Raw genomic sequence first — 24,787 nt, forward strand, 5'->3', positions numbered from 1 at the left:
GCCCTTTAAACATTTCTTCTGCATCATATCTGGATATCTTTACCTGTAATAGTCGGTTTTGGAGTACCTCTGTAAACCTTTCATGACTTTACAATATAAAAGCAGATGTTTTATGAAAGAAGTCTCGCGAGAAAGTGGGAGAACGCAGGTAAGCCTATATTTAAATTAAACAATTTACTTGTAAAACTACAAGTGTTGAGACTCATCTCACAGCTAAATACATCTGTCATGTTTTAATGAATTATTATAAAATCTCGGGTTTCTTTCCAGATGAAAACGTGACAAACCGAAACATGACGTCCTCGTCCACGAGATTTAAACTTAATACTTACAGTCTGAGGTTTGACCGTTACCTCGAGTCCTCTTTTAAATCTAACTGTTTGTTACTCACCTCATGAAGAGTTGTTTCATCCTCTCCAGTGAAGAAAATCTCCCTCAGGTGAACCCGGAAGTTGTCCGAAGATAGAAACGTATTAATTATTCGGTCTACTTTCAGGTGAGCATCAATCAGCAGCAGTAACGTCCCGCCAGGATAAAGTGGCAGGAAGTGACGTCGGAGAAATATGAAAGGTTTTGTAAAAATAGATGGACATTAATAAATTAAATAAAAAACGCAGAATTCATTTCTCTTTACTACGGAGCCCCTGAAGTCCAAAAAAGTAAAAAATAAATAAATAAATAAAAACTTGTGCGCACAATATATACATTTTCTTTTTTTCTTTTACTTTTTAGGACTTCAGGGGCTCCTTACTTTCCCGTTTAAATATATAATTACAAATAAAATGAAGTAATTTCTATTTAAAATAGTACATAAATACAATCCCGTGACAACTAATACTAAATGTGTTTTTGTAAACATTTCCTTCCTGTTTTCAAAAGATGAACCTTTTAAAATTAAAAACTATTGAACACCTTCTTTTGCAGTTTTCATGACACTGCTTTTTTTGTTTAATTTAGAAAAATACCTTTAAGGAAACTTGGAAAAAATATAAATCCAACAAGAATTGACTTTTTAATTAATTTTCAAGTCCAATTTATCAGCAAATAAATATTAATTAATCTGTTTTTTTATGTGGGCAAAATATTAAATTCATAAAACTAAATGGCTGAACAAATAACCCTCCTTTTATAGTTTAAAACTACAGATGTGAAAAACCCTGAACAGTAAAAGTGGTTTAGTTAATTGATTGATGGATGTTTGTGTTGTACAGTTATAATTATGTTCAATGTTTATAGTTGTCCTTATTGTTGATAAAAAGACGTGTAGATGTCTACAACATATTGAACATGTCTGTCCATGCATTTGATGTTCATGACTCTGTAATGGTAATTTCATCCAATAAAAAATAAGTAAAGAAAAGTTGGATTTATCCTTGACTTATTTATCCTTATTAGTGTTTTTGCTTTTATTATCTTTATCTTTAATGTTATAACTTTTGTACATTGAGAGCACAGTTACCAAAGACAAATTCCTTGTGGTGTGTGTCTCAGCATACATGACCAATAAAGCTGATTCTGATTCTGATCTTTGCAATGAAAATGAAATGTTGCTTTAAAAACGAGACAAAAGCTCAGAGATGAACAGAAGCACCAGGCGTCAGGAGGTAGAGAAAAGGAGATAGCTTTACTATAAAGAAGGCGTCGCTAGCAGAAGTTGCAACATCTCATCATACACGCATACATGGTGAATATATTTATGCCATTTTCTGTTGAGTATGTACCTTACAAAAGCTGTTATTTTTGCGTGTCGAAGCGAGACTTTGACGAGCTGCTCTGATACACATGGTAAAAACAAGAAGATGCTAACATGAGAAGTCATACAAAAAGCCAAACAGCATGTGATCAATCATTTTTTAAAAATCCAGTCGCAAATCTCGTATGTGCACCGGTCAAATTCTAAGACATTGCAGCATTTTGAAAATGAGACACACGAGAAGCTGACAGTTTCTTTTTCTTTTCCTCCATGAAAGGTGAGCTGAGGTGACGCAGACAGTAAAAAGAGACGCTCAGCTCCGTGTGCACCTTCAATTTATCGTGCACAAAACAAAAAGGACAAGAAAAAAAAAAAGCACTGAGTTTCAGCAAGTATGCATAATTCTCTTTTCTTTGTAATATAGCCAGTTTACAATATCCCCCCCTGCTGTGATCCACTTGAAGGGGAAAGAGAAAGGCCATGTGGGAAGAGCAGGGTGCAGGTTTCCAGACCAAATCCAGGAGGAAAAAAAACTTCCAGTGAGTTCTGTGAGAAAGTTCAGACTTTTGCTCCCAATCCAGTTTTTGATTTTTTTTTTCTTCCTGTTTTCTTCTATGTCAGCACCGTTTTTCTGTTGTTGTTGTTGTTGTTGAGGTTTCTGTGCTAGGTGCAAGAGTGAACATACTGAGAAACAAATGACGACAGAGAAACAAAACAGCCAGCTGATTCAAACTCAGGATATTGCTTTGAGTTTCTGCAGAAGGAGAGAAGGGGAACGCAGGATTTTAGACGAGGGGATTAGAGGGCAGAGAGGATGGGAAATTGGAGAATAATCTGTGAATCAGATTTTATTTGAATGCATTTTCTGGATCTGCGTATATGCTACCTCCCATGTCAGGGGCCTTCTTCAGGTTTTGCAGAGTCAGCACTATTTCAAGTGTTCCTGCAAATTGAGACAAAAACTGCAGCTGACCTTTGTCCAAATATGATCATAGGAAGGAGGCTCACTTACATGTGACCCTTCTGAACTTTGAAGTTCCTGTGTGAAACTTTAAACAGGATTTAAATAAGAGATGAATATATTTGCACTGCCTCTTTCAGAGTTAAATGGATGGTGAAGCAGGAAGTGGATATCTGTGTGACTGACGAGATGCTATCGCAGCAACGCGTCAAGCAAGATAAAGATGTAACAAGCCTGTCAAAAATATAAATATGGTCACATGACCTCTAAGAAAGTGAAGGCAACTGACTAACCAAAAGTCAGGTTGATGTCAGCTTCTTAAATTTAGTCTAAAATGATGTCACGTCCACCTTTATTCCCCTGAAATGGGAGGAGCTATACTCCAGCATCGCAGGCCTGTTAGCTGAAAGGCATTATGGGAAGAGTTATGGGAGTGTATGCGGTGGTCTCAGAAAGATGTAGACACTTGAAAGGGGGGGAGGGGGAGGGGGTTTGTTCAAATATCTCAGAAAACGCTCGATTTTTCGGCCTATACTATAGCAGCTTGAGTTCGACGTAGCTACAACTGCAGGAGCACTTACATCTTATTTACATCATAGACAATCTAACGTATTCCTCTCTCACAATATAGAATCCAAACCATCATCAAACGAGGGAGCGATCGACTCGCCACAGTCAGAACCAGATTCAACAAAAGTCAAAGAGAAAAGGGGCGACACGGAGTGAGGGGGTGATTCTTGTTTCTTCTTCAGAGTGCAAATGTTAGTCAAAGCTAGCTGACGGACTGAACCGTCCAGACAGAATTGTCACTTTTTTATTTCCTTTTATTTCCGGATAAAGCATTTTTTTTTTTTTACTCTGGGGGAATCGACCTTTAAATATTTACAAGGATAAGAGATTTTGTTTCAGGACTTACACGTACAGAACATGAGTCAAATAAATAACAAGTACAGATATGAAGTTCCTGTGTGCTGGAGGAGTTATGTTACATAAATCTGAATAACACAGATGAGCGTTAATACATCATGAGTAGGAGGAGAGCAGCACGATACACAGATCATCTTTCACTGGACGCTGACATGTTGTTGTTGTTTTGTTTACAGAAAACATGTGGGACATACTGAAGAGTTGAACGCTTCTCATGACGACACATCTTTGATTTTTGCTGTTTGACGATGATCAAAAATGTGTTCATAACAATAATTAAATTAAAGACTAATATATTAATACTATCCACATGATGTCATAAATAGAAATATAAAATAAATATGTAAAATACAATGTGAGCTGCAGCTGCTGACCGCAGTAAAGATCTATGTTGATTCAGGGTTTCATAGTGCCGTTAGGTAACAGTTTGAGTTCGAGCACTCGGTGAACGTTAAGTATCAAACTGAATAAAGACGTTCAAGCATCATCACCGACAGTCCATCAGTCTGCTCAACAGAGCGACGTCATGACAACATGTGACTTCTACCATCTTGTTCTGGTACTCAAACTGATTTCTTCTTTTTCTTTCTCTGCTAAAGAAACGAAAAGGTAAGCTGACACGCTTTTTTTTCTCTCCAAAGGTGGCTGTGAATTCAATGTTTATATTTTCATGCTGTGAATCTTTTCTCAAACTTTAATTCAAGGTTTCTATGTGGTCTTTTATTTATTTTTTAAATTGATTGAATTCATTAAAACTACAGGGGAAGGAAAGAGGAGGTCTTTGTGCTGAGGTGTGTTCAGACTAAAGAGTTCAGGAGCGTTAGACGTGGTTCCCATTGCATATCAACTAAAATACTGTAAAGGCTTGAAAATCATGATTTGGGGCGCCAGGGGCCTAGCGGTTAGGTCGCACCCCATGTGCGGACACTATAGGTCTCCAAGTGTGCAACCCCGGGTTCAAGTCCAACCTTTGGTACCTTTACCTCATGTCATTCACTTCTCTTTCTCCCTGATTCTCTTCTCTACTCACTGTCCTCTGAAGGACAGGAACAGAAAGAACTCTCAGTAGAAGTTGATGTTATTAGCTCCCTGACGGCTAACAAATGCACACAAGCTCTTTAGAATTTGTCTGAGGTTTTTCCACTTTAAAGGTCACATATTCTCCTCCTCTTTAACCAGTTTAAATAAGTCTCAGAGCTCCTCAAAACATGTGTGTGAAGTTTCTTGTTCTAAATCCACTCTGATCCTGTATTTGATCATGCCTATAAACCCCTCTATTTCAGCCCTGCTCAGAACAGGCTGTTTCTGTGTCTGTACCTTTAAATATGTAAATGAGCTGTGTTTACACGCCCCCTCTCTGGAAGGGCTTGGGTGTACTCTGTGCTTTTCTCGCTCCATGTCCTATTGTTTACGGTGAGAAGGCAGACTCAGAGGGCAGAACAAACACCTAGCTGTGGGAGTGTCACCCACCTGGGGGAGGGGCTACTGCCCTTTGTGATGTCATTAAGGGAAAATCTAATAATCCAGGGCAATCTTTTAGTCTGAACACACCTAAAGGATCCCAGCCTCTCATGCTGCATTCATGTCCTTTGGGAAATATCATATCAGAAGTTTTCTGCTTGGAACTAATATAAATCTGTTCAAATGGGACCTAAAGACGGATCGGGAACTTTGTGGTTGGATCCAGAGAATACTCTTGCATGAATCTTGACATATTTTTAAATCTCTTTCACCCGTCGTTAGTGATTTTTTTTTGTTTGTGGATTGACAATGCAATGCTTGATTTGGTATAAAAACACACTTTAAGAAGTATTGCTCACCAGTTCATGCGTGTAACGAAACCTCTAAAAGCCGACAGCTCCTAAAGGAAGCCCGCTGTAGTTGTTCCCATTTGACATGAATGCAGCATTAGCCTGCATGCTATCTAGGAAACCACCGAGTCGTAGTCTACTGTCGTTCCTCAAAACAAAACTACATTTCCTCTCTGCGGCCTTCCCGTTTTTCTTGCACTAAGTTGCTATCATGCTCCAAAAAATAATCATCTTTAGATAAATGGGGCTTTGTTATAACACACTGTAAAAGGGGGCTCGCTGCTTGTGGTAGAAATAGCCTTCTGTTGTTTTTTTTAACATCTGCACTACAACATTGGATTAGAGGTAAGAAAAACATCGTACAAGGCAAAGTGATTAAAAGCATGTGATTAAGCCTGCAAGTGGTAAAAAAAAAGAAACCCAAAGTGTGTACTTTTACAAACCAGATTGAAACCAAAGACTGGTGTTGAGGAGGTGATAGTGCATAGATTTGCATGGCACTAAAAGGCGTGCCAGGACTGAATACAGCACTCGATGACTCGTCTACCAGCTGTGGAAAAAACTGAAATCTTTCACTGCGTAAATATCAATATGATAAACATATCTGCCGGCATCCTGTGGAGTTTGATGATTAGAAGCTGATATGTTACAGGACGGGGTGTGAGTGTGTGTCGGGGGGGGACCTCGTGTGGCGTCTTAACGGGGGATGCTACACAGAGGGGTTTTTTCGAGGGGGAAGGAACGCACAGAAGCGGTTTTAAGATGTTTTAGAGCAGAAACAAACCGAAGAAAAAAAATCTCTAAAGGACGCTTGTTGAGGCCTCCGAGTGCTGAAAGCTGCCCTGAAGGCACACTTCAAGTCTGTGTGGGTAAAGGGCAGGCAGAGAGCACAGAGGGGAAACCAGTACTGTCCACTTTGTCCGAGCGTCACCTCCCAACGGGCCGTTCTCATCGAGCTGGAAACTTCAAAATAAAGGCTTGTGGTCTAACTCCGCTCCTGTTTTCCTCCCGGGTCTTTATAAGCAGAGGAAAGCCCACGCCGCCTCCAGACAGGTCCTGCTGCGTCTACTCTGTGTTAGTGTGTTTCATATATTAATATATTCATGTGTGTGTGTGTGTGTGTCAGGTGTGTGGTGTCAGGGTTTGTCGGAGCAGGTGTCATCTAGTCCCCCCCCCCCCCCCCCTCCCCGTGTTGCTGCTACAGCGCTACGCCAAGGAGTAGATGGCGTTGACGGGCGAGGTGGCCTCAGAGCTCTCGTTGCCCTCCGTCTCGTCCTTGTCCTTCTTCACCGTGTACTGGCCGATGAAAGAGCCGTCCTCGTTGAACTGGCCGTCGCCGCCCTCGCCGTAGTCCACCAGGCTGTCGTCGCTTTCCTTCACGTTGCCGTCCAGCGACGTCTGGCTGCCCTGCAGAGGTTTGTTGTCCTCGTCGCTGCTGCAGAAGGGGGAGGGGGGAGGAGGAGAGTTAGAACGGGAGCGGGGTGATGTTGAATACCGTCAGCTGGAGGTGGGACCGTTTCCTTTCCATCGGCAGAGGTTAGTCAGGCACAGGAGAGTGAAAAGTTAAGGGGATTGCAGGTAAAGAAATGATGTTAAAGTCATTTTTTAGGCTTTTCTCTTGAAAACTCTTCATCAAGTGTTTGTCCAGGTCACACACTCAAATTTGTTTAATGTTCATTTCTTTTCCATGTTTGATTTAAAGGATAGGTTTGAATATTTTTAATTCTACATCCTATACTTTTGGTACAAAGTCTTAAAATGGGGCAACATGTTAGTAAGAACATGCTTAGACCAATGGGGATTCAAGAAATAGATGCATTCTCGAATCCGCTGAAGCTCCGGGTTGTCCTGATCGAGCCCATTTGTTACCCAGATTTTGTTTTCTGTTTTGTTCTGAATTTTGCGATAGGCGCCCCTAAAGTTTCTAATTGCAATTGACCCTCTCGCCAACGACTTAAAGCTCAAAATACATTCTGAGATTGAATCTTTCTGGCCTCCGTACTTTGCTAAAACTAACCTGTTTTTCTGATGGCAAAGTCAAGCGAGGCCTTTTGTACTTGGTAAATCTGGACCCATCTGTAGAGAGGTCTAGCCTAGCTTCTGGTTTCACAACAAAGGGGTCAAGCTGACCGCCATCTCCTGAGGCTACTTCACGAATCACTTACACTTACTACACTATCCCTTTAAGGTGGTCTGCTTGAAGCTGTGCTGTTCTTCTCATGTCAGATCATACAATCTAAATCCGTATTACGTAATGCAAGAACGGGCTGTGAATAAAGAGGGACCAGTTTACCCATTTCCCGTATTGACCCACTGAAAGTAAATCACATAAAGCAGCCGATTCGCTGATCAAAATTTGCTAAAGTACTTTGGTTAGAAACTCGGTATGGATTAGATATCGACCGCTTTGAACAGCTTTTCTCAATCATTGTGTCACAATCATCCATGTACAGTAAACAGTGGTTGAATATTAACCCTTTGTGGGGAGCTGCTTTGATTAAAAAATTACTCAAGTGACCAGCCAGGCGTGGGTGGGACACAAATTTGGACCCACCGAAAGCACAATTGGTGGCTTTCAGTGGGTCCAAATTGTTACACGTTAGTGTCTGCAAGAGTGGAAGGGGATGTAGTGACCACCAGTTTCCTTCTGTCATATTATTATCTTCATCTCATCTCAGGAAGGCCTTGCACATTGATATGTAGGCTCACACTGTCTTCAGGCGTGCATGTGTGAAAACGGCTTTTTCAGGTAGAATATAGAAAAATCCAAACCCATCCTTTAAAACCAGCGCTGCATTTGCATTACTTTTTTTTTCTCCCAAAGATGCTTGTTGATCGAGGTCACTTTTGCAGAACGCTATGCAGTATTCACTTCTATGTTTTCAAAGCAACCCTGTCTCGTAAAAAAATAACGTTCACGTTGAACAGATTTTCTCTGATGTGTTTTTTTTTAGGAAATGTAACTCTGCCTGCAGTCATTTCTTTTCTTGTCCTAACCAAACCCCTCAATATAACGACTAAAGGACACACAACACAATCTCTCCTGTCCGATGTGACCTCATCCCTGTGACGTCGGTACTGTGTCAGAACATCACGCTTCCCGCAGTGGAACAATAATTCCCCCTCAACAATATTTCAGGCAGATATTACATTTCCTACAACACGGATTTGACACAGAAAATATGTAACCAAACTGTATTTTCAAGGAGACAGGGGTGATTAAAAGACATAAATACTGTCCCCAAGAATCCACCGCATACACATGCTAAACCATTGCCATGTTCTGACATGAGATCCAAGCAGCTCTAATAGACAGCGCATTGCTTGATCTCAGTTCAGAGCATGGCTGCATGTCTCCGAACTCTGATTTTAGGGGGGAGAGAACCTCATGCACAGGGAATAATAAGAGCTACAGATTAGCATTAGCATTAGCTTCTTTTTTTTTTGTCTTGGATCAAGCCGGTAGCATAACAGCAATAAATGCATTTCAAGGATGCAAACGTGAGATTTCCTTTGGGGGGGATTTCTCTTCCTGCTCATGTCTGTATTTTGGATTCGATGGTTAACAAACATCGTTTATGCAGATTTCCTGCTAAAGGAGAGAACAGAACCAGCACAGAGGCTTCTCTGAAATCATCATGCTTCATGCTGATTCACTTTGAAAAAACCAGACAAATTATTTGATTCATTTCAGGAACAATACACGTTAATACTCAAGAGTAAAAATACACCATAGCAGACAGAGTTAGATGAAAGTCAGAGACAATTGATATGCAGCAAATTCAACTTTACATGAAACAAAAATCAAGTTTCATTTTTCAACTGATAAAAAAAAACCTTAGAGAGAAGAGCCAGAGACACTGAGAGAAGCAGAGATGGTAAAAAGATGGCTGATGAGTAACAATGTGAGAGGATGAAGACGATGGTACGCATGAAGTGAGCGAAAGCAAGAGAAGCACTCTTTAGCACTAGCCTGATCTTTAACAAACCTATCCACAGAACATTCAGAATATGCTCGTCTTAATCATCACCTGACCTTCTGAGCGCAGTGATATGGGACTGTGAAGCATTACTGCCGACTGTCATCTATCAACAGCAATTTAAGAGAGCTTGCAGGGGGCTTGGATCGCTTTTTAGCTGCTTTCACACGTGCAGAAAACCTGCAGAAAAAAATCCAGATCAGGAGAATATCCGGAGCATTATCTAGATATTTCAGGGTTGCATATTTGAAAACAGCTTGAAAAGTCTTTAAATGTTTTCAAATAAAGACTGGAATAGCCTTGAAAGATAAGACTTTTTTATTAGAGGGAACCTTCCTCACATTGCAAAACTTAAATTGGGTTCATCTGCAGCTTTCATCAGTCTGGAAGTGTCTTTTTTTTAAACATTAGCTTCATTTTGTACATAGTTGTTAAGGCTGTGAACTAACTGGAGCATTGAGATAGGCCAAGGAGCAAAAGGAAAAAAGAATGGATGTTCAGCATGAAGGACTCAGGTGGTGAAACGGGAGACTCGTCTCCTTTCATACCTTTCAAGAGCGCTTTGGACCAATGAGAACAAAAGAGACGAAGGACACGGACACAGAGTGGGGGTGGGGTGGGGTGGGGTGGGTAGAGAGAGAAACACAGTCATGAGACAGATGATAACAGCACATGCTAAATAAACAGATACAGGAAAAAGTAGTCTTAATATTGTTGGAGTGGAGAGAAGAGTAACTCTACTAAAAGTTAAATTATCATCATAACACCAATGACATAAATAAAAAAAGGTTTTAGCCATGAATAAGATCAACAGAAATCTTTTTTTTTTGGTTAATGTCCATATAATAAAATGGCAGCGTAGCATGTGTCTGGGCTTTTTTGCAGCTTGTTAGGACTACCATGAAGTTTCACAGGGCAGGAAAACACAAGCAGTCAGAAAACCAGAACGTTTTCCTCAAGTCCTAATGGCTGCAGACTGGACGAGTCAACATATCCATTAACGTTGTCCATGTCTTCTGACAACAGCGTTGGGTTCTGGACTAATCTTTAGATCCAAACCACTTCATATTTTATAACCAACAGTTAGCGTATTTACTCACAGCAATCCAACATAACTCTCAAACTGTGTGCGACCCTGGTGAATACGACACGTCCAAACTGAAGCTGGTCGTAAACTGTGATGTTTCATCTCACCGTTCACCTTTGATAATCTGAGTGCTTGTGTTTCTTGACCCCTCTGACTTCTTTAAAGCGAAGTTGCTGAATTCTCAGATCTCAGCAAACGTCCTTTACGATGCTGATAGCAGACGACGGAAATAAAGACCCCCCCCCCCCCCCCCCCCCCCCCCCCCCCGTTTGTAATAAACTGGATTCTTCCTATGAAAACAGCAAGATTATAAACTCCTATTTGATGTTCATGCAGCATAGCAAGTCAAAACTGTTTTTATTATGAGATAATGATGGGAAAAAGATCCTTTCTTCACACTTAACTTATTAAAGATCCCCTGAATTAAGACAGAATACCAAAACATTTGACTTTCATGAGTTAAGGAAGCACATTCTTTGGTTTGTTGTGTTAGTAATGTCCTTCAACTTCTCTAAACTATTGTTGCCTAAACTTGGTGTCAAACTATCTACTAAATACTGTAGATATCTATAACATGTAATTGGCTTGGTTGGAACAAAAGGGATGCAAGACTCTGCGTTTTTGGCTGATCAGAGAACAGTTTACTTTGGTTCAAGTGAAGTATGAACATATATAGAAAAAGAAAAGTATGAGCAGTATGTTGTACCAGACATGATAAACGTCTCAGCATTTTTGTTCAGATCAGGTCTGAATATACTTTCGAATTATTTTGGTCCAAGCATTTCTTTGAGCATCAATCCAGGTCCTTCTGTGTTCAAACATCCAAATGTAAGGGATATTAGACTTTTACTCTAAAATACTTTATTAATACATTTCAATGCATTATCTTTTGTGCATGGATGGATGGATGGAAGGAAGGATGGATGGATGGATGGATGGAAGGATAGATGGAAGGAAGGATTGATGGAAAGAAGGATGGATGAAAGGAAGGATGCATGGATGGATGGATGGATGGATGGATGGAAGGATGGAAGGAAGGAAGGAAGGATGGATGGATGGATGGATGGATGGATGGTTGGAAGGATAGATGGAAGGATAGATGAAGGATAGATGGAAGGAAGGATTGATGGAAAGAAGGATGGATGGAAGGAAGGATGCATGGATGGATGGATGGATGGAAGGATGGAAGGAAGGAAGGAAGGATGGATGGATGGATGGATGGATGATGGATGGAAGGATAGATGGAAGGAAGGATTGATGGAAAGAAGGATGGATGGAAGGAAGGATGCATGGATAGATGGAAGGAATGATAAATGGATGGACGGGTGGATAGATGGACGAATCCATGGAAGGATGGACGGATGGATAATATCTGATAGTTTGTTAGATTATTAAACAGTTTGACACCCATAAAGTAAACAAAGCCGGACTCTCAGCTACATCCTTTTTATTTGTCAGCTGATCCCTCCTGATCTATTTATCTATCTGAATGCACAAAAAGTGCTTAACAGACAACTACAAGTTAGCTTGATATATCGTAAATACAAACACATCTGATTGAGTAAACCAGACTAGTAGACTAAAACTTGACTGATATATTTTTTTGTATTTGGTCTTCCCAATTGAGCCACACCATAAGCAGCCCCCTGTTTTCCCCTGCTCAGGAGAAACATCTGCTCCCCCAGACATGCACAGGCCGAAAGAGATGCCGTGCCGAAACCAAAGTACCTGTTCTCGTTTTCGTTTTCATTTTCGTTTTCGTTTTCGTTTTCATTCCTGTCATGGACAGACGACCCATTTCAGCGTGAGGAGAGAGAGGAGCAAGACGTGAGGAAACAGGGGAGACAGCAGGAGAGGGGGAGTGTAGAAAAGGAAGGAAGGAAGGAAGGAAGGAAGGAGGACACGATCTCTACACATTAGAGACACACACACAAACACACACACTGAGCGGACTTAAGAGTTAGAATCAGAGGACCTGGACTGTAAGAGAGCGGGGGTGAGGTTCAAACATTAGAGTCATTATTGATTAGAAAAGAAAAGCAGGAGCACACACACTCTGAACAGGGATTGATCACACACTGTAAAGCACAGCCGCACCACTCAGGTGACACCAATCACACCTCTTCTGAAGTTTCCCTGTATTCACCTCTCTCACACTCTGTCCTTTCACACTTAAGCAAAGCCAAAGCAAAGCTATGATATGATACAGTTTGTATGTACATTCCCTAAAGCTTTGGATACGTGTAACATATATATTCTTGATAATATGAAATAGATATTCCCTTTATATGCAGGAAACCATACGATGATAAGATGAGGGATTTATCTCGTTCTAGAGAGCCTTGAGCTTTGACATTAGGAAGAAGTGGATTTAAAGACTTTATATGCGATTTTTCACACTTAAATGTAGAAATCAAGTATATCCTTTAAAAAAAATCTGTGAGTCATGACTGTCTACAATGGGTGTAACACCCGAGTCCCACTGTCTGTGATGTTTTCAGAGTTTTCAGAGTCCTATCTTCAGTTTGTTTACATCGCCGGGACGGCCGGCTGACTCCTCCCCTCACGTATAAAAGTTGTTTAATTGAGGGACTAGAGAAAAGAAGAATAACATACTGTACTCACTGCTTAACTGTGTTTCTAGATCACGCTCATTTCAGGTAAATTTACATGCAGTGTGAAGATACCAGCATAATAAAGATCGCTAGCATTAGCATGCTAACACAACAATGCAGCGCGAGTTGTTTTGGTTTCATGCTGGTGCTCAAGGGCGACATCTGCTGGATCAAAAAATTGCATATAAAGTTTTTAACCTTCAGCTACAAAAGTGAATCCAACAGGAACGTACCTAAAACCTGCATATTGTTTTAGGTACTGTTATTGGCCAACAGGGGGCGACCAGAGCCGAATTTGTATTTCAGTCTACAGGATCGTGAGCTTACTTCTCTCTTGATTTGTTAAAAACATTTTGTTCAAATGGGTGCAGGAGGTTTGTTTAGTCAGTTGTAAAAGCTGATAAAGCCGAGTCATAAAGCACAGTATGCTTTACTCCAAGTGTTCCTGTTATCGACAAGTCCCTACCAGTACTGTCCAATCTACTGCAGAGACATTGCAGTTTAAATGGTATAGCGGTTAGGTTGCGTCCCATGAATGGAGGCTATCATTCTCCAAACGGGCAGCTTGGGTTCTAATCGCTCCTTTCCTGCATGTCATCATTCCCCACTCTATCTCTGGTTTCCTACTCGATCCACGATCCTATCAAATAAAGGCATAAAAGCCCAAAAATATATCTTTAAAAAAATGGGATTCATGAACCAACATGTGATGTCATGTTGACTACACTGCAAAAACTCAACTCTTAGACAGTGTGTTCGTCTGATTTCTAGTCAAAAATGTCTCATTACATTTATTATAACCCACATTCAACTGACAAGTCCAGATAAACTTATTTTTTTTAAGACAGTACGAGCAAAAAATTATTATTGTTTTGTTCATAATGAGTACAAATAACTGTCTATGCAGCAAGAAAAATGTACTAGTTATAACCTCTCATTTAGGACATTACATCTGATTTTAACAAACTTATGAAGATCATTTTGTTTTTTGCATTGGTTGCCAGTTTTTTTAGATCCTGGTCATTTTGTGTAAATTTACATGCTTTGTGAACCTCGGGCTAACTAAAGAGCGCTAACATTAGCATGCTAACACAACAATGCAGCTCGAGACAATTTTGTCCGCCACCTGTGCTTAGTGCTTAATTATGGTGCGTTCTAATTTGATAAGTCCTTTGTGCAAACGCGAAGGGAGGGGGGTTGGAAGTGTGTCGCTGTAGGAGAGCGGAGGCTTCAGTATGGAGGAGGCGTGGCCAAACAGCAGTTTGTCTTGGTTTCATGCTGGAGCTCAAGGGCGACATCTACTGGATGAAGAAGTTGCACATTATTCCTTTAAGTGTAATTGATATGTTTGACTAGGATTAAACATTTACCCTTTGCTAAGATGTGAGTTTTTGCAGTGTATTTCCACTTCTTTTCTACACTCTCTGGTCTACAACTAAAGGTTAAAGATTTAGCGCCACTCTCACACAGCTGAGTTAGAACGTGTTCATAATGGGATAAGTTAAATGTGTGTTTTTTAGTGAAAGTGGACAGACACAGAAAGAGGACAGACTCATTCTTCATTCAGAGGAATGAAGAAACAAAGATCATTCGGACCTGCAAAGAAGCAAGAGATACATCACTTACCAACACATTACAGCATAAACAGCACCAGGCATCACTCACTCTAAAACTAGTCACGTATAGAAGCTTTGTCAGCGGATGAAATGTAAAACTATGACTCTGTAGGTGCCCTTCAGGCGTCATTTTATGGATGCTTTACTGTATCGTTTTAATCTGCCTCTGAAATCCCGGACATATCTTAAACAGAGAACACGTCTGCTTCAGGCGGTCGTGGAGGTAAGACGATAAAACACAGAACTTCTATGAAGAAGACATTTTATTCTTTCCTTTGTAAACCAAAAAATAACAATAAACCTAAAAACTAAACTGTTTAAACTGACTAAAAATCTGTGAGCGTGTGGTTTTTTTACACAATAATCTGATGACACTTTCACCAATCCTCCACGTCCTGTAGTGCAGCGGTTTCTCTTATGCTCTTAGACCTCTATGGAATACACAAATGGAACTGGTACTTCACAGCTGTACAACCTTGTTCATGTACTTCATTCAATTCATCCACACACACACACACACACACACACACACACACACACACACACACACACACACACACAGCTGGCCTCAGATGTGAGGAGGTCTGTTAGATTATACTTACTGGTAATCAAAGGATCCATCCTGGTCTTTCTGATCTACCTGGTCCAAGGGGAGATCTTTTTTCTCACGCACTGAGGAGAGAACCAAAAAAATGCATTTTCAGCATTTTACAAAGAGCTCCAGTGAGGTCATTGACCAACAGCATCAGCCACATGTTAAGGGATCAAAACGTCTTCTGTTAGTCGCTTTTCAACGTTTGGCTTCAACCTTCATTTATTAAACTGTTAGCGAGCCCTGTGCCCTACTCATCCTCTAATATACTTTACTGTATATAAACGGACTGAGTGCTACTCTCACAGCTCAGTACAAGAAATGACTGTGATCTGCCATCCTGCAATAACAGGATATAACACAAGAGGCAGCTTGCAGCAAGACGGCAGCAAGACATAACATCAAAAAACTGTCATTAAATTTGAAAACTTCAAAAAGAAAAATGTGTCTGACAGAGCCAGGACGGTGCTGGGCAAACCTGAGGAAGCTACAAGAGAAATGCGTTGATCGCTCACAATAAAATATAGTAAAGATATTTTCAGTGTGCCTAGACTTATGATTTATTTTTCATGTTATGATCCTGCAGCTGTGCGCACCTGAGAACATGTTGTTTACCCTGTTGGGCATTTAGAGCCAGGAAGATGTTGGATACTGATATAAAAGGGAAGACATGAACTGTTTACCAATAAGGCTGCAATAAAGAGAATTTATAGCTGGAATAAAAACAGACCTTTCCTATGTGGATGTGCAGCATCTTTGCACAGCTACTCCAAATCCTATAAGACTATACATGATCTCAAATACCTTAACAAAGAATATTTGACATTATGATACGACATTCTCAACCATTTCTTTGTGATGACATCATTTCTAAATCAACACATTGGCTTATCGATATATCAGCTGAAGTCAGGTGTTCATTAAGGCCTAGTCCACACGTAGGCCGCTATTTTTGAAAACGCTTTTTCTGTGTGTTTTGGCCTTTTTAAAAACTCCTTCCAGGTGACGGAGAAAACTGAGTTGTGTTCTTGTGACGTCACACTGTGCTCCGGTTTCTCCTCCGTGTGAAATCATTGTGCGACGCTGTCACTTTTGTTGACATGAGATTAGTGCGATGGCAGACGTGACCAAACTAGCGCTGGTGCTAATGTTGCTAACTGGACTTTTTACACGCTCACACATACATAAAAGCCGTAAAAGCGTCTTTGAGTATTTTGAAAAGCGCTATATAAAATGAATACATTATTATTATTATTATTATTATACATACACAGTTACTGTCTCACTATGTTGACGAGCAGCGACATCTGATTGAACTACGGAGGTCACTGCTGCTTCATGCAACACTCTGACCACACAAACCCCAACGCCAACGTCTGCATTTGGATGAGACCCGGTCAGACTTTGGGTGGTGGGACAACTTTGAAAGTGAAATGGTTATGCAAAGGAATGGCGAGAAAATGTTCCCATGTCATGGACATCGTTGTTGGTGACAGTACGTTTTTTTTTTTCATTTTAAGATGTTTTTGAAAATCTGAGCATGCCTATGTGTGGACTAGGTCAGATATTAAACTTTTTTTTGTGTAGTATGGATGAGGGAACGCAGTGCAATATGAAGCATAACCAAAGAGGCCTGTTTCAGAAGCAGTGTTATAACATTGGGCTGGGTTTAAAGACGTGTCAGTGCTTTGGTCAGTGCTGATAATATGCCTTTTTTATTTTAGTTCAAATCTTTATTTGGCTTAGTACATCACCAGCTGTTAGTTTGTTGAAGCATCACACACGGGAAACCCACCTAGATATTTTGCGCAACCAGTTACGCAACTGCGACCTAGACATTATAGAAACTGCAAAACATTAACATGACTCTGATTTCTGTTTAATTACAGATCACAGCTCACAACATGACAGTTTAAGATGATGAATGTTGATGTGAAGATGTTCATGTTTCTGTGCTGCAGCCTCAGGGTTACCCTTACCTGGGTATTTGCCTCCGCGACTCCTCTTGATGAAGCAGACGATGAGCAGGATCAGAATGATGAGGGCGATGGCACACATCAAGCCAATGAACCAGCCCTGGGTGGCGATGTCCACCTGGTCTATGTAGGCTGGAGACACACAGAACACACACACACAGAAAGAGAAAAGAGCAACAACACAGTGAGTTTTTGTCCTGCACCATGGTGAGTCAATCTGCTTCCATCCCAGAGCGCTCAGCAGAGGTCAGCAACGTCCCAGAACCAACAGGTCATTAAGCTCATATCTGCCATACAAAGGATCCAATACCATGACAACAATGAAGTGCACTGTCATCCCAAAAGTGTCTAAGATTACGGTTCATTGTTGAAAATTATTGTTTCATCTAATACAGCAGACAGATTCCAAAGTCAGCCAACATTTTTCACCAGTTTCCACAAATTCAAATCCACAAAGAGTTTTTTCTAGATACGAGCACAGAAATGAATCACTGTGACAATATCATGTAATAAAAAACAAGCATTCAAAATAAAGCTGAAAGGCCATGTCAGACGTCCCCAAATACATCAGTGTGTGGTAGAATCAGCTAAAACAGAATATAGAAAAACTGGTATTTCAGCCTCTGATTTGAAGTCCAGTAGAGTCACTTCTTTGCTTTTCTCCCGTCCCATTTCATAACCGCAATGAGTAAAAAATATATTGTTCCTTCCATGTGCATAATATTTGAATTCAGTTGCAGAATGCAGTTGTCAATTATAATAAGTAACAAGCAATAAAGATCTTCTTCAGCACCAAAATGATACTTCATATACCCATTACGTCCATGCACACTATTCAACAAAGAACCAAGATGTTCATTGTCTTGTCATGTCAAAAGTCATTTTGCTTGCTTTGCAGAAATTTGAGTTTTGATTTGAATGTCAGTTTTGTAGAAAGTCAAGTTTCATCTCACAGTGTTCACCTTTTGGAAGAACATACATGCATTCATCAAACAAAGCATAAAAACTCTGAGCTGAGTTACTGCAGATACAACAACAGACAAACTTGCACCCTGAGTGGCCCATCCAGCTGGAACAACGGTTCCACCATGGCCAGGCGGGGTCTCACCTGGTTTGGTCTTAAAGGTGATCGTTTTGCTGCTGACGCTGTTGAACTCATGGGAGTAAACCCTCAGATGGTACGTGGCGCCCATGATCAGATCCGCCACTGAAACGGGGGGCGGTTGTTTCATCGGTACAACTTTCACCGACTTGTCGCCTTGGAGACACAAGAGAGGGGCCAATCACACTCCAGGGGGTGTGGCCTTGTGGTTCCACAACAACAACTGTGCTTGCTAACAAAGGTAAAGGCATCACAATGCTATGGCGACTAGTTTCTCTGAGTGATAGGAGGGTTACCGAAGTGAAATGAGACTAATAACAATGCATTGCCAACCCCAATCATATTTAGAGGTCAGTCCAGCTGACAAATGTTGGTTGATTTTCCTTATTTTAAGACTACATTTTTCTAAGGGAAATTTCTTCTCAAGCCAGCTGCACCATGTGGGGTCCACATGGATTGTACTTTTGGGCTAATCTTATGTATTACATCTGGTAGCTAACTAGAACTGTAACATGTTTTCCAAGGCCAAAGCCCAGGTGGGTTGATGAACAGCCTTGAACAGACTGCACCAACAATTTGGCCAATACAGTCCCCATGTTTGTTGACCCAATGGACTGATCATTTCTGGTTGAGGTCTTCATAGCTCTATCAGCGCCCTAGAAGCTGAGATTCAACTCTCAACCTTCAGGATAGAGTCGATGTTTTACCAATGTCAATTCATTTAATGTGTGCCAGGTTGCACTGTATAACTGCAAGTCCCAGGTCTGTCTATTATTTTGTGTCATTTCTGATTCGGATTCATGAGATGGCTTGGCTTTTGCAGCTCATGAGAGAAACATCCTGAATAGCTCTCTGATTTCTCTTCTTGGAAATGAAATTAATCTGTAATAGGCTGGGAAACAGTGAGTCAAAAACATGATCAGATCTCAAAACAAATTTAACAGGTCTCAGGACTTCCTCTTTTTCTTGGGTTACACTGGGATCTTGGGTGGCAAAGCATTGTTGGTCTCAGTTAATCACAGCCCCACACTTAAATCCACGAGGTGAAAACAATAAACCAGCAGCAACACTCTGCGTCTTTCTGGTTGAAAGACGTGTCAGTCATGACATGGCCGAGCTATGAACATGACTCCGAGTGCGGTGAGAGGAGGTGGTGACGTCATGCACCATGCTATCAACCGTTTCAGCAGGTTGATGGTATCCAGCAGAACTCATTCCAAAGCCATGCTGTTAATACAAGTCCTTAAACCAGCCAAACATCCAACGCGGACACAAGAGAAGACATGCCTTTCTTGTTTTTGGAGACAATGTTTAGTATTACGATGTAATACGACAATATTAGTATATTCAGTTTAATGCAAGAACAACTTGATGGCTTATATGCACATCACAGAGACTTCTAAAAGTTTTATATTTATCTTACTACAAAGTTTTCTGCTGTTTCTTTTTAAATTTATTTATTTTTCTGTGTCTATGATTATGGTCAATAAACTTGAAACCAAAGGATAATGGCTGTGGAAATGTTTTCATAAAAAAACTGACTACATTTTGGAATGTCTGAAAACTTTGGTTACACTTGGGGTTAAAATCTAAGCAGACCCCTTGCCTTACTCAAGCTATGTCAAGTAATGTCAAGTATTGTCACAAGAATTTTATCAGCACAGGTTAGAGTCTAAATCTAGCTGCTCATTTCCCTCTGCAAAACAATTTTGTTTATCTTTGCAATACAGGGTTTTCTTCTGTCATGCCACCAAAGCATCAGCCTGCACCTAAAACCCATTCTGACAGACATGCAAGAACACCTGCATCAGTAAGTAAGAGATGGGGGAGGATGAAGGGAGGTGGATGAGAGTCAGAGGCTCCATGCCACTCTTTTTCAGAGTCAGAGTTTTTAAACTTTTAAAGGGAAAAGTGTTGGAGCAATGGAGGCCTCTAGATCAGTTTCATCACCCCTCTGTCCTCCCTTCCTCTCTCACTTTCTCTTTTTCAACATTCAGACATCAAAAAGTGTGAAAGCCATTTCCCAAATACTTGTAAAATACATCCTCCCTTCTTTCCATCCTTGATGAAAGATCACAGACTTGTGTTGAATTGGTAGAAAGCAACAACAGAGAGTATACAAGCGCCAGACTGACCAATCTCAACCAGCTCTGAATCCCAGAAAAGGAGGGGTGATGTGTTTTGTAGAAACAGAGTGCTCCAAAGCGTTCCAAAGCAAAAGCGAGTGGTTATGGAAGCGTATTGATGGTCGAGGGAGTGAAACATTTAAGCAGCATTTTTAGAAAAAGCAAAGCGAGTTCATTCACAGTGCTGGTCCAACCAGAGCCATTCAAAGCCAGGCAGCATGTTGAAAAGAAACCATAGTGACGGTGCGCTGAACAGGAAGTTATTAGTGACATGATGACGGTCAACATATTCCAACATGAAGAGACGAAAGAGAGACAGTAGATGTAAGTCAGTAGATACAAATATCACATCAATAAATAAATAAAAACCACCGTGCCAACAGTTCAGCAACTGCTGCAGGAATTAAAGGTCATCTCTGGGGGGAATATATTTACATAGTCCTCTTTCCTTCCTAATTTTGTGACATTTACCCTTTGTGTTCTCACCTTGCTTTTTCTCAAACTTGATTGTACTGTCAACAAATGGCTTCCCTAATGGAGCTCTCTTAGATTGTGTTGGGAAAGGATAAGTAAAGACACACTTCAGGTCTGTTTGAAAAGGTAATGATTACCTAAGAGACACTGGATTATTCTTGAGTAATTCCATTCAAAGTTATTCCAATTCCTCAAACTTGATCCATATACTGTGGATAAGAGGTGGGTGCAGCCTCAAGGATAGAAAAGTGTATTCAATGCCAAAAGGCATTTAATCTGTATTCTTTCTACTGGCCAGCAGTGGGAAACTACTCTGATTGCAGAAGAGAATTCTTTGTTGTATTTTCAAAGATTTGTTTGTTGGCTTTTATGCCTTTTATTTGACAGGACAGTGGATAGAGTACTGTAGGGAATTGGGGGGAAGAGAGTGGGTAAAAAGATGCAGGAAAGGAGCCGCAGGTCGGACTTGAACCTGGGCCCGCCTGCTTGGGCTTAACCAAATTAAAAGGCTATTAGTGCCCTGCTAAAGAGAATTCTAACAGTGACCCTAACTATGAAGTAATACTTTACCACTGTTAACATTTTATGATGAATTTTGGTGTCAGACGTTAATTTCAAGTCTGCCAAACACAGCATGCTGTCCACTTTGGGGATTATGGTCTCGTTGCAAAATAGATGATCAGAGTATAGGGCATACTTAATAGTTTGGTACCTTTGATTGACAAGTTGCTACAAAAGTGCTCTGTCATTAAGAGAAGAGTTGATTCAATGTGAATCTCTCTTTGTTTGGTTCCAGCCAAAGGCCAAACTTCAACCTTCAAAGATTGTCAACAAATCATTGGGTGACATTACATTGGCTACTTCCACTTTTTATATATAGTCCATGAAATGAACCTGACAGTGTGTCCACATTGCCTTTCATATTCAGTCCTTTTTTAAATTACTCAAAGCCCCTTATAGGTAAGCTAATGTTCTTGAAAAAAAAAAACATTAAACTAATCTAGTCTTTGTCAAATTCTGGATTTCTTATAAAACAATTACAGTTCTTTTTAAGCTACTTTAATCAGTTTTGTGATTAGTTTTTTTTTTTGGTGGATAGAACTTTGGGATAAACCAAACCAATCAGGAATTTTTAGGTTCTTAATCCAAAAACAGTAGCTTGTGAGAGACCAACATGTTCTGTATCTGATCTATAGGGTTGCCGATGGTTCCCTCTCTGTTCATTGCTAAAACCAAAAAATGACATTATACATTTGACCCAAAAGCCAAATGATAGGGGGGCTTTTCGAAGACTGGTCAAGTGCTGGACCTTGAAGTTTGGGAGAAAGAGTGGAGTTAACTTTCATAATCACTGTTATTTGTTCTTTTCTGCTCCTATTCTTTGTAACCTGTGATGTTTTAGGTTCAAATTGATCTTAAGCTTTCTATAGCGCAAGCTGGGCTTGGTCTGGTTTCTTACTGTCCAGTGTGAACTCTAGCACAAACTCGCTGCTGCCGGCCGGGAAGTTGTGTCTCCAGTTGACGTTAACGTCGTTAATTTCAGGCTCCACCGTCAGATTCCAGATGTCCAGCCCAGGGGCCACTACACAAGAGGGGGGGATCAGGGGTAAAGGGTTGGGCAAGGAGCAGAGAGGGCACAGTTACAACAACCTCACACGGGGCCCCATTTAGACTTATATATGGTATTAGCACCATTGGAGTCTTCCTACCAGAATGACCAATTTGTTCAGGATCCACTCAAAACCAGAAGGAAACTTAACATGTTTATGGACAGAAAAAATGTCCCAAGAAATTTAAGGTGATTTCCCAACACCTGAAACACTTTGTTGCCATGTTTACCTCTGAGTTAGAGTGGACGTCAGTGCTAATTTACCCTAAAAACTGAAGAAGACATGAGTTTCTCCCAAAATCACAAATTAGCCTGCCTCCATTTTCCATTGTATGTTTAAGGCTACGCTTTCCAAGAACTTTACAATATTCGACATCAAATTAAAAAGTTTGGATTCTCACTTCCTGACCAGGAGGATATTTGCTGGCTACATCCCAATATTCTTAAGTAAATTCCTTTTTGTACAGCAGGAACGGCACAGCGTATTGGAATGCAGCCAGATGTAGTTTCCTGTTTCGTCAGGTGGGAGAAGACCTTTTGATTCCAATAAAGTACCGTTCATGGTCAGCTACAACTCGACAGACAGTAGAAACCAAAATGGGACAACAGCATGTACCCAACACATTTTGATCTATACGCTTGGTGGGGACCAGCACAGGAGTTGTGGTGGTCGTGGTCGCCTCGGTTGTAGTGGTGGTGGGGGTTGTGGTGGTGGTTGTAGAAGGAGTAGTCGTGGTCGTAGTTGTAGAAGTCGAGGTACTAATGGTTGTAGGAGCGATGGTAGTAGGAGGATGTGGAGCGGGAGGAGGAGTAGGGGTGAACTCTGAAGCCAAGGAGGCGTCGGTAAGCTCGACTACAGGAGGCCGAGGTGGGAGAGAGCAAAGGGTTAAAGACCAGTAGGAGCAGGAACATAAGACAGTCAAAGACACTGACACACATCAGAGAATTCAATGATTATGGAGCTCAATTACACAATGATTTCCCATGAAGCAGCAGCAGCACTCGTCATCATCATCATCCAATAAAGAATCAAAATGTTCTAGTCATTGTTTCTCACTTCATCTCTGCTGGGATCCACGAACACACCATACATTTAAATGTCACTGCTACCAAGAGGAAAATCTCTGTATAGAACATGTACTGTGTGCATTACAAATGAGTAGGTAGTTCTCATTTCAACATGCTGAGCATCATGTCAGACTGACAAATATCCAAGTGAGTCCTAACCATGATCTAAAAATCAAATTTTGGTTGAAAACAGGCTGAAAACAATTTGGTCCATCAAAGACCTCATTGCAACCACTTTATCAACCAGCTAAAATATAGTAACAACATCAACATGTTACAGAAAACGATTCTTAAACTTAAAAACTTTAATAATCTGTTCATTGTAGGTTTACAAGGAGGACAAAATAATGATTTCAGCGTCATTTCTCCAAAATAATTTTGCAGTAGTTTGTATGAATCCTGTCTTCGCAAAGACATCATCTCAGCGTATTTTAACCTTCATACAAGAACAGTTTGGGTATATTTTGTGGCCAAAGCCATTGAACGGCAGACATACTGTACATGCAGATAATTCTCAGATTAAATCCAACTCAATGTCTTGATTTTATCATGGTGTAGTTAACGCTCTGATCAGTAAAACAATCAATTTGCCACAGTCTGGGATGCACCTTGTATATCGCTGGTTATATGTGTGTAAATGCGTCATGAATCATGAAGCAGTTTCACGATGAATTAAGGTTTAAAAGTAGATGTTTTTTACTAAATGTCCTTAAATAGTCAGTGAAAAATAGTTCACTTGTGAACAAGTTTGGAACGTTTTTTCCAACAGTGACCACACATTTTTCAAATTTGAATGGAAAAATGCGCAGTAAGATGTTTACTTTTTCAGAGCAGGGTTCACAAATTTTTTGACCAAGGGCCACTTTCTTGTGAGTACTGAGGTAGTTATGCATATAGTATTTATAGCAGACATCAAGATTACACTGGCATGGAAAATTTTGAACACTCTGCATTTGTCATGTAACACAACAGCACCCTCTTCTGGACATTTTGAGCAGAACATCCTTTACCCCTTCATGCTTCACTTTTACTGTACCTTGAAGTTGAGGTCGTCTCCGACCCATGAAGGCGGTGCTGAGGCCCCCCATGCAACCAAAATATTACCCCATTTCCAAACCCAAGCCCCACCGACATGCTTGTATCAGCAGGC

General features: G+C 40.6%; 1 protein-coding gene across 14 annotated transcripts in view; it reads right to left on the bottom strand.

Moving 5' to 3' along the window:
• Positions 1–1,605: 1,605 nt before the first annotated feature.
• Positions 1,606–24,787, bottom strand: part of nfasca (neurofascin homolog (chicken) a) — a 93,679-nt gene continuing 70,497 nt past the window's right edge. For 7 of the 14 annotated variants that reach the window (XM_065955415.1, XM_065955412.1, XM_065955416.1 and 4 more), the window contains 6 exons: positions 23,186–23,422; positions 22,420–22,542; positions 18,367–18,516; positions 17,262–17,390; positions 15,293–15,362; positions 1,606–6,827 (listed from right to left, as the gene is read on the bottom strand). In XM_065955415.1, coding sequence (XP_065811487.1) covers positions 6,599–6,827; positions 15,293–15,362; positions 17,262–17,390; positions 18,367–18,516; positions 22,420–22,542; positions 23,186–23,422 — 938 coding nt within the window. In that variant the 3' untranslated portion in view covers positions 1,606–6,598. Of the gene's footprint in view, positions 6,828–9,920; positions 9,933–12,187; positions 14,671–15,292; positions 15,363–17,261; positions 17,391–18,366; positions 18,517–22,419; positions 22,543–23,185; positions 23,423–24,787 lie in introns of all 14 variants that reach the window. The other 7 variants (XM_065955421.1, XM_065955419.1, XM_065955418.1 and 4 more) reach the window with 3 other exon arrangements.

This window comes from Labrus bergylta, chromosome 5 (assembly GCF_963930695.1).
Source record: "Labrus bergylta chromosome 5, fLabBer1.1, whole genome shotgun sequence".
Taxonomy (NCBI): domain Eukaryota; kingdom Metazoa; phylum Chordata; class Actinopteri; order Labriformes; family Labridae; genus Labrus; species Labrus bergylta.